At 46.3% G+C, this 11,134-nt stretch overlaps 1 protein-coding gene across 1 annotated transcript in view; it reads left to right on the top strand.

Moving 5' to 3' along the window:
* Positions 1-396: 396 nt before the first annotated feature.
* The window catches only part of LOC123757587 (alkaline phosphatase, tissue-nonspecific isozyme), a 50,992-nt gene continuing 40,254 nt past the window's right edge, over positions 397-11,134 (top strand). Inside the window, exons 1-2 of the mRNA XM_069321717.1 lie at positions 397-536; positions 7,945-8,016. Coding sequence (XP_069177818.1) covers positions 473-536; positions 7,945-8,016 — 136 coding nt within the window. The 5' untranslated portion in view covers positions 397-472. The remainder of the gene's footprint in view (positions 537-7,944; positions 8,017-11,134) is intronic.

The following is an 11,134-nucleotide window of genomic DNA, read 5'->3' as shown; positions in this document are numbered from 1 at the left end:
TCCTGGCCGGGGAGGATTTACTGGGCGCAAATCCTTAACTGTAGCCTCTGTTTAACGCAACAGTAAAATGTGTACTTGGTTGTAACAACGATTCTTCGCGGCGGGGATCGTATTCCAGGGACTTGCCCGAAACGCTACGCGTACTAGTGGCTCTACAAGAATGTAACAACTCTTGTATATATCTCAAAAAAAAAAAAATAAAAAAAAGAATTATTGTCTTGTCTTGTCATAAACGCAGCGGGTTTGGCGGGTGGATGGAATAGACTTTGGCCTTTGTTTATGAGGAGGAGCTGCCTTCAGAGGGGTCGAGCACTCGTGGAAGGGTCGAGGTAAGGAGACATGTAGACAAGGCGACCGCCGACAACCATGTGAAGGGAGACGCTATATAAAGGCTGCACACCCCGCCCTCCAAGCCAGCAACTTCCCACCCGCCCAAAGGGGTGACTCCTCCAAGTCTTCAGTCTTCACCACCATGACCACCTCCAGTCTTCACCCTCTGATGTTGCTGCTCCTGACAGCCTGTCTAACAGCCGGAGGTCAGTAGCGGGGAGCCGGGGCCTCTGTTAATCAACTATCAGGGGAAAGCGCGACGCTGTTACCGCTGTATACACCGGGAAGGGGTCAGGATAATGATTTGGGATGGGACGGTGGGAAGGAATGGTGCCCAACCACTTGTGGACGGTCTGGGATTGAACGCCGACCTGCATGAAGCCAGACCGTCGCTCTACCGTCCACTCCTAAGTGGTTGGGCACAAAACTGATAAGTTTTAAATCATTAAGTTTTAAGTTTAAATCCTTAAGATAAGTTATATATATATATATATATATATATATATATATATATATATATATATATATATATATATATATATATATATATATATATATATATATATATATATATATATATATATGTCGTACCTAGTAGCCAGAACACACTTCTCAGTCTACTATGCAAGGCCCGATTTGCCTAATAAGCCAAGTTTTCATGAATTAATGTTTTTTCGTCTACCTAACCTACCTAACCTAACCTAACCTAGCTTTTTTTGGCTACCTAGCCTAACCTTACCTATATATATATAGGTTAGGTTAGGTTAGATAGGGTTGGTTAGGTTCGGTCATATATCTACGTTAATTTTAACTCCACTAAAAAAAATTGACCTCATACATAATGAAATGGGTAGCTTTATCATTTCATAAGAAAAAAATTAGAGAAAATATATTTATTCAGGAAAACTTGGCTTATTAGGCAAATCGGGCCTTGCATAGTAGGCTGAGAAGTGCGTTGTGGCTACTAGGTACGACATATATATATATATATATATATATATATATATATATATATATATATATATATATATATATATATATATATATATATATATATATATATGTCGTACCTAGCAGCCAGAACTCACTTCTCAGCCTACTATTCAAGGCCCGATTTGCCTAATAAGCCTTGTTTTCCTGAAAGAATATATTTACTATAATTTTTTTCTTATGAAATGATAAAGCAACCCTTTTCTCTATGTATGAGGTCAATTTTTTTTATTGGAGTTAAAATTAACGTAGATATATGACCGAACCTAACCAACCCCACCTAACCTAACCTAACCTATATTTATAGGTAAGGTTAGGTTAGGTAGCCAAAAAAAGCTAGGTTAGGTTAGGTAGGTTAGGTAGACGAAAAAACATTAATTCATGAAAACTTGGCTTATTAGGCAAATCGGGCCTTGAATAGTAGGCTGAGAAGTGCGTTCTGGCTATTAGGTACGACATATATATATATATATATATATATATATATATATATATATATATATATATATATATATATATATATATGTATATATATATATATATATATATATATATATATATATATATATATATATATATATATATATGTATATATATATATATATATATATGTATGTATATATATGTATGTATAATACACACTCCAACCATAACATGAGACAGATGAGGTAAAGGGAGTTCAATCAGATTTCATCAGATAATTCACTAACATTCAACCATGTGAATGTATAACTTACAGCGCATTAGTTCATCTGTATAGTCAGCACCTGTTTTGAACTTTACCTGAATTTACCTGCGAGCCACCACCTCTTTAGGGGCCTTGATGGGGACAGGAAGCCCGCTTGTCGTCATGATAGCTCTGTGTTATTTAATGCTTCCTTAAGCTCGCTGTTATCCCTAAAGGCTTGAGCGGTGTTCATGTGTTAATGTTATAGCGAGTTATATAATGTTATAGCGAGTTATATAATGTTATAGCGAGTTATATAATGTTATAGCGAGTTATATAGTGTTATAGCGAGTTATATAATGTTATAGCGAGTTATATAATGTTATAGCGAGTTATATAATGTTATAGCGAGTTATATAATGTTATAGCGAGTTATATAATGTTATAGCGAGTTATATAATGTTATAGCGAGTTATATAATGTTATAGCGAGTTATATAATGTTATAGCGAGTTATATAATGTTATAGCGAGTTATATAATGTTATAGCGAGTTATATAATGTTATAGCGAGTTATATAATGTTATAGCCAGTTATATAATGTTATAGCGAGTTATATAATGTTATAGCGAGTTATATAATGTTATAGCGAGTTATATAATGTTATAGCCAGTTATATAATGTTATAGCGAGTTATATAATGTTATAGCGAGTTATATAATGTTATAGCGAGTTAAATAATGTTATAGCGAGTTATATAATGTTATAGCCAGTTATATAATGTTATAGCGAGTTATATAATGTTATAGCGAGTTATATAATGTTATAGCGAGTTATATAATGTTATAGCGAGTTATATAATGTTATAGCGAGTTATATAATGTTATAGCCAGTTATATAATGTTATAGCGAGTTATATAATGTTATAGCGAGTTATATAATGTTATAGCGAGTTATATAATGTTATAGCGAGTTATATAATGTTATAGCGAGTTATATAATGTTATAGCCAGTTATATAATGTTATAGCGAGTTATATAATGTTATAGCCAGTTATATAATGTTATAGCCAGTTATATATAACAAACTTGTTATAACAACCAGAGATAATTGGTTTCTCTTTGGCAGTTTCAGGACGAGCTAACTGGTGGGTGGCTGAAGACGACCAAGACGCAGGACAGTGTGTTAAGTCACCCTAGGTGCACTGTGTGTAAGTCACCCTAGGTGCACAGTGGTGGTAAGTCACCCTAGGTGGCACAGTGTGTAAAGTCACCCTAGGTGCACAGTGTGTAAGGGTCAACAACCCTAGGTGCAGAGTGTGTGAGTCACCCCTAGATGGGCACTGTGATGTAAGTCACCCCTAGGTGCAACAGTGTTGTAAGTCACCCTAGGGGCAAACACTGTGTGTAAGTCACCCTAAGGTGCAAACAAGTGGGGTGTAAGTCACCTGGGTGCACGTGTGTAAGTCACCCGGGTGCACAGTGGTGTAAGTCACCCTAGGTGCACATGTGTGTAAGGTCACCCTAGGTGCACTGTGTGGAAGTCCACCCTAGGTGCACTGTGTGTAAGTCACCCTAGGTGACTGTGGTGTAAGTCACCCTAGGTGCACATGTGTGTAAGTCACCCTAAGGTGCGATCAGTGTGTAAGTCACCCTAGGTGCACAGTGTGTAAGTCACCCTAGGTGCACTGTGTGTAAGTCACCCTAGGTGCACTGTGGTGTAAGTCACCCTAGGTGCACAGTGTGTAAGTCACCCTAGGTGCACAGTGTGTAAGTCACCCTAGGTGCACTGTGTGTAAGTCACCCTAGGTGCACAGTGTGTAAGTCACCCTAGGTGCACAGTGTGTAAGTCACCCTAGGTGCACTGTGTGTAAGTCACCCTAGGTGCACTGTGTGTAAGTCACCCTAGGTGCACTGTGTGTAAGTCACCCTAGGTGCACTGTGTGTAAGTCACCCTAGGTGCACTGTGTGTAAGTCACCCTAGGTGCACTGTGTGTAAGTCACCCTAGGTGCACAGTGTGTAAGTCACCCTAGGTGCACTGTGTGTAAGTCACCCTAGGTGCACAGTGTGTAAGTCACCCTAGGTGCACAGTGTGTAAGTCACCCTAGGTGCACTGTGTGTAAGTCACCTAGGTGCCCCCACCCCAGTGAGTAAGTCACCCTAGGTGCACTGTGTGTAAGTCACCCTAGGTGCACTGTGTGTAAGTCACCCTAGGTGCACTGTGTGTAAGTCACCCTAGGTGCACTGTGTGTAAGTCACCCTAGGTGCACTAGTGTGTAAGTCACCCTAGGTGCACTGTGTGTAAGTCACCCTAGGTGCACTGTGTGTAAGTCACCCTAGGTGCACAGTGTGTAAGTCACCCTAGGTGCACTGTGTGTAAGTCACCCTAGGTGCACTGTGTGTAAGTCACCCTAGGTGCACTGTGTGTAAGTCACCCTAGGTGCACAGTGTGTAAGTCACCCTAGGTGCACTGTGTGTAAGTCACCCTAGGTGCACTGTGTGTAAGTCACCCTAGGTGCACTGTGTGTAAGTCACCCTAGGTGCACTGTGTGTAAGTCACCCTAGGTGCACTGTGTGTAAGTCACCCTAGGTGCACTGTGTGTAAGTCACCCTAGGTGCACTGTGTGTAAGTCACCCTAGGTGCACTGTGTGTAAGTCACCCTAGGTGCACTGTGTGTAAGTCACCCTAGGTGCACTGTGTGTAAGTCACCCTAGGTGCACTGTGTGTAAGTCACCCTAGGTGCACTGTGTGTAAGTCACCCTAGGTGCACAGTGTGTAAGTCACCCTAGGTGCACTGTGTGTAAGTCACCCTAGGTGCACTGTGTGTAAGTCACCCTAGGTGCACTGTGTGTAAGTCACCCTAGGTGCACTGTGTAGTCACCCTAGGTGCACTGTGTGTAAGTCACCCTAGGTGCACTGTGTGTAAGTCACCCTAGGTGCACTGTGTGTAAGTCACCCTAGGTGCACTGTGTGTAAGTCACCCTAGGTGCACTGTGTGTAAGTCACCCTAGGTGCACTGTGTGTAAGTCACCCTAGGTGCACTGTGTGTAAGTCACCCTAGGTGCACTGTGTGTAAGTCACCCTAGGTGCACTGTGTGTAAGTCACCCTAGGTGCACTGTGTGTAAGTCACCCTAGGTGCACTGTGTGTAAGTCACCCTAGGTGCACAGTGTGTAAGTCACCCTAGGTGCACTGTGTGTAAGTCACCCTAGGTGCACTGTGTGTAAGTCACCCTAGGTGCACTGTGTGTAAGTCACCCTAGGTGCACTGTGTGTAAGTCACCCTAGGTGCACTGTGTGTAAGTCACCCTAGGTGCACTGTGTGTAAGTCATCCTAGGTGCACAGTGTGTAAGTCACCCTAGGTGCACTGTGTGTAAGTCACCCTAGGTACACTGTGTGTAAGTCACCCTAGGTGCACTGTGTGTAAGTCACCCTAGGTACACTGTGTGTAAGTCACCCTAGGTACACTGTGTGTAAGTCACCCTAGGTGCACTGTGTAGTCACCCTAGGTACACTGTGTGTAAGTCACCCTAGGTGCACTGTGTGTAAGTCACCCTAGGTGCACTGTGTAGTCACCCTAGGTACACTGTGTGTAAGTCACCCTAGGTGCACTGTGTAGTCACCCTAGGTACACTGTGTGTAAGTCACCCTAGGTGCACTGTGTGTAAGTCACCCTAGGTACACTGTGTGTAAGTCACCCTAGGTGCACTGTGTGTAAGTCACCCTAGGTGCACTGTGTAGTCACCCTAGGTACACTGTGTGTAAGTCACCCTAGGTGCACTGTGTAGTCACCCTAGGTACACAGTGTGTAAGTCACCCTAGGTGCACAGTGTGTAAGTCACCCTAGGTGCACTGTGTGTAAGTCACCCTAGGTGCACTGTGTGTAAGTCACCCTAGGTGCACTGTGTGTAAGTCACCCTAGGTGCACTGTGTGTAAGTCACCCTAGGTGCACAGTGTGTAAGTCACCCTAGGTGCACAGTGTGTAAGTCACCCTAGGTGCACTGTGTAGTCACCCTAGGTGCACTGTGTAGTCACCCTAGGTACACAGTGTGTAAGTCACCCTAGGTGCACAGTGTGTAAGTCACCCTAGGTGCACTGTGTGTAAGTCACCCTAGGTGCACTGTGTGTAAGTCACCCTAGGTGCACTGTGTGTAAGTCACCCTAGGTGCACTGTGTGTAAGTCACCCTAGGTGCACAGTGTGTAAGTCACCCTAGGTGCACAGTGTGTAAGTCACCCTAGGTGCACTGTGTAGTCACCCTAGGTGCACTGTGTAGTCACCCTAGGTACACTGTGTGTAAGTCACCCTAGGTGCACTGTGTGTAAGTCACCCTAGGTGCACTGTGTGTAAGTCACCCTAGGTGCACTGTGTAGTCACCCTAGGTACACTGTGTGTAAGTCACTCTAGGTGCACTGTGTGTAAGTCACCCTAGGTGCACTGTGTAGTCACCCTAGGTACACTGTGTGTAAGTCACCCTAGGTGCACTGTGTGTAAGTCACCCTAGGTGCACTGTGTAGTCATCCTAGGTGCACTGTGTAGTCACCCTAGGTACACTGTGTGTAAGTCACCCTAGGTGCACTGTGTGTAAGTCACCCTAGGTGCACTGTGTAGTCACCCTAGGTACACTGTGTGTAAGTCACCCTAGGTGCACTGTGTGTAAGTCACCCTAGGTGCACTGTGTGTAAGTCACCCTAGGTGCACTGTGTGTAAGTCACCCTAGGTACACTGTGTGTAAGTCACCCTAGGTGCACTGTGTGTAAGTCACCCTAGGTGCACTGTGTGTAAGTCACCCTAGGTGCACTGTGTAGTCACCCTAGGTACACTGTGTGTAAGTCACCCTAGGTGCACTGTGTTGTCACCCTAGGTGCACTGTGTGTAAGTCACCCTTGGTGCACTGTGTGTAAGTCACCCTAGGTGCACTGTGTAGTCACCCTAGGTGCACTGTGTGTAAGTCACCCTTGGTGCACTGTGTAGTCACCCTAGGTGCACTGTGTGTAAGTCACCCTAGGTGCACTGTGTGTAAGTCACCCTAGGTGCACTGTGTGTAAGTCACCCTAGGTGCACTGTGTAGTCACCCTAGGTACACTGTGTGTAAGTCACCCTAGGTGCACTGTGTGTAAGTCACCCTAGGTGCACTGTGTAGTCATCCTAGGTGCACTGTGTGTAAGTCACCCTAGGTGCACTGTGTGTAAGTCACCCTAGGTGCACTGTGTAGTCACCCTAGGTGCACTGTGTGTAAGTCACCCTAGGTGCACTGTGTGTAAGTCACCCTAGGTGCACTGTGTAGTCACCCTAGGTGCACTGTGTGTAAGTCACCCTTGGTGCACTGTGTAGTCACCCTAGGTACACTGTGTGTAAGTCACCCTAGGTGCACTGTGTAGTCACCCTAGGTGCACTGTGTGTAAGTCACCCTAGGTGCACTGTGTAGTCACCCTAGGTACACTGTGTGTAAGTCACCCTAGGTGCACTGTGTGTAAGTCACCCTAGGTGCACTGTGTAGTCATCCTAGGTGCACTGTGTGTAAGTCACCCTAGGTGCACTGTGTAGTCACCCTAGGTACACTGTGTGTAAGTCACCCTAGGTGCACTGTGTGTAAGTCACCCTAGGTGCACTGTGTAGTCACCCTAGGTACACTGTGTGTAAGTCATCCTAGGTGCACTGTGTGTAAGTCACCCTAGGTGCACTGTGTGTAAGTCACCCTAGGTACACTGTGTAGTCACCCTAGGTACACACACACACACACACACACACACACACACACACACACACACACACACACAGACACACACACACACACGCGCGCGCGAAAGAGAAGGCTGGGCGGACTGCATTTTCTTGGATTGTCGGAAAGCCTTTGACACAGTACCGCATAAGAGGCTGGTACATAAGCTGGAGAGACAGGCAGGTGTAGCTGGTAAGCAGTTGCATCAATAACACCGCTCCTCTTTCACCACTCAGATCCTGGTCAAGACCATCTGGGGGTCACGGGTCGAGGTCAACACAAGCCCATCCCCAGAGGAGTTGTCGAAGGTAAGTCAACCGGAACTGTTTGTTTATGGTTGTACAGGAGGCAATAGTGACCCTAAGTACTGGGAATGGGGTCCAACAGGAGGCAATAGTGACCATTAGTACTGGGAATGGGGTCCAACAGGACGCAATAGTGACCCTAAGTACTGGGAATGGGGTCCAACAGGAGGCAATAGTGACCCTAAGTACTGGGAATGGGGTCCAACAGGAGGCAATAGTGACCATTAGTACTGGGAATGGGGTCCAACAGGACGCAATAGTGACCCTAAGTACTGGGAATGGGGTCCAACAGGAGGCAATAGTGACCCTAAGTACTGGGAATGGGGTCCAACAGGAGGCAATAGTGACCATTAGTACTGGGAATGGGGTCCAACAGGACGCAATAGTGACCCTAAGTACTGGGAATGGGGTCCAACAGGAGGCAATAGTGACCCTAAGTACTGGGAATGGGGTCCAACAGGACGCAATAGTGACCATAAGTACTGGGAATGGGGTCCAACAGGACGCAATAGGGACCATTAGTACTGGGAATGGGGTCCAACAGGACGCAATAGTGACCCTAAGTACTGGGAATGGGGTCCAACAGGAGGCAATAGTGACCCTAAGTACTGGGAATGGGGTCCAACAGGACGCAATAGGGACCATTAGTACTGGGAATGGGGTCCAACAGGACGCAATAGGGACCATTAGTACTGGAAATGGGGTCCAACAGGAGGCAATAGTGACCCTAAGTACTGAGAATGGGGTCCAACAGGAGGCAATAGTGACCCTAAGTACTGGGAACGGGGTCCAACAGGACGCAATAGTGACCATTAGTAGTGGAAATGGGGTCCAACAGGAGGCAATAGTGACCCTAAGTACTGGAAATGGGGTCCAACAGGACGCAATAGTGACCATTGGTACTGGAAATGGGGTCCAACAGGAGGCAATAGTGACCCTAAGTACTGAGAATGGGGTCCAACAGGAGGCAATAGTGACCCTAAGTACTGGGAATGGGGTCCAACAGGACGCAATAGTGACCATTAGTACTGGGAATGGGGTCCAACAGGAGGCAATAATGACCATTAGTACTGGAAATGGGGTCCAACAGGAGGCAATAATGACCATTAGTACTGGGAATGGGGTCCAACAGGACGCAATAGTGACCATTAGTACTGGAAATGGGGTCCAACAGGAGGCAATAATGACCATTAGTACTGGGAATGGGGTCCAACAGGAGGCAATAATGACCATTAGTACTGGGAATGGGGTCCAACAGGAGGCAATAGTGACCATTAGTACTGGCAATGGGGTCCAATTAGAGGCAGTAGTAATGGGTTTCATAATTTAAATTTGCAAAATATGTAATGACAAGTAGACAACCTATTATCTATTTTCTTTACTAATCTGTGCACATTGGAGTAGTGTGGAGTCCTCTACAACTAGACGCGTTCACAGTAAAGGCGTTGACCTTTGTGCCAACCTGCACGCTTGTTCCACTGGGTTGTTGCGGCCTTACGTACAGCATGAGGGAACAACCTTGGTTACCTTGACCTTGAGGTTACCTTGAGGTGCTTCCGGGGCTTAGCGTCTCCGCGGCCCGGTCGTCGACCAGGCCTCCTGGTTGCTGGACTGATCAACCAGGCTCTTGGACGCGGCTGCTCGCAGCCTGACGTATGAGTCACAGCCTGGTTGATCAGGTATCCATCTCAGTAACTAACAAGGCGACACATAGCGCAGTGGTCTGAGCAGTCGCTTCACAACCGACTGCGAGTGGGTCGGGAGTGGGACGGGATCGATTTCTATGCAGGAGGAGACGTTTAGGCATACTTGCACCTGAAGCCTTAGTTGTAAGCCTACGAGAACCTCGGTAATCCTAACGGGCTTCATGTCTCCGACAATGAGAAGCAAAACACAGATTCAAAAGTCAGGGCGATATTAATGGACAACTTTATTACATCAAGAGTTTCGTACATATTAAACACGACAGTAGACGGGTCCAACAGGAATCAGGGGTTTATTAGAGTTTCCCCTTGATAACCCTCAAAAGAAATAGTATAGAAAAGTACAGAAAAGAGCGGAAGTCAGAAGAGTTCACTCTCCAGACCCTGTAAGGCAGGAGCTAACATTCCTGACCTTGCAGACACTCTCCACACCCTGTAAGGCAGGAGCTAACATTCCTCACCTTGCAGACACTCTCCAGACCCTGTAAGGCAGGAGCCAACATTCCTCACCTTGCAGACACTCTCCAGACCCTGTAAGGCAGGAGCTAACATTCCTCACCTTGCAGACACTCTCCACACCCTATAAGGCAGGAGCTAACATTCCTCACCTTGCAGACACTCTCCACACCCTGTAAGGCAGGAGCTAACATTCCTGACCTTGCAGACACTCTCCAGACCCTGTAAGGCAGGAGCTAACATTCCTCACCTTGCAGACACTCTCCACACCCTATAAGGCAGGAGCTAACATTCCTCACCTTGCAGACACTCTCCACACCCTATAAGGCAGGAGCTAACATTCCTCACCTTGCAGACACTCTCCACACCCTGTAAGGCAGGAGCTAACATTCCTGACCTTGCAGACACTCTCCACACCCTGTAAGGCAGGAGCTAACATTCCTGACCTTGCAGACACTCTCCACACCCTATAAGGCAGGAGCTAACATTCCTGACCTTGCAGACACTCTCCACACCCTGTAAGGCAGGAGCTAACATTCCTGACCTTGCAGACACTCTCCAGACCCTATAAGGCAGGAGCTAACATTCCTCACCTTGCAGACACTCTCCACACCCTATAAGGCAGGAGCTAACATTCCTCACCTTGCAGACACTCTCCACACCCTGTAAGGCAGGAGCTAACATTCCTGACCTTGCAGACACTCTCCAGACCCTGTAAGGCAGGAGCTAACATTCCTCACCTTGCAGACACTCTCCACACCCTATAAGGCAGGAGCTAACATTCCTCACCTTGCAGACACTCTCCACACCCTGTAAGGCAGGAGCTAACATTCCTCACCTTGCAGACACTCTCCAGACCCTGTAAGGCAGGAGCTAACATTCCTCACCTTCCAGACACTCTCCAGACCCTGTAAGGCAGGAGCTAACATTCCTCACCTTGCAGACACTCTCCAGACCCTGTA

The sequence above is a fragment of the Procambarus clarkii genome, chromosome 1 (assembly GCF_040958095.1).
Source record: "Procambarus clarkii isolate CNS0578487 chromosome 1, FALCON_Pclarkii_2.0, whole genome shotgun sequence".
In the NCBI taxonomy this organism is placed as follows: domain Eukaryota; kingdom Metazoa; phylum Arthropoda; class Malacostraca; order Decapoda; family Cambaridae; genus Procambarus; species Procambarus clarkii.
This window is presented reverse-complemented; position numbering and strand designations above follow the sequence as displayed.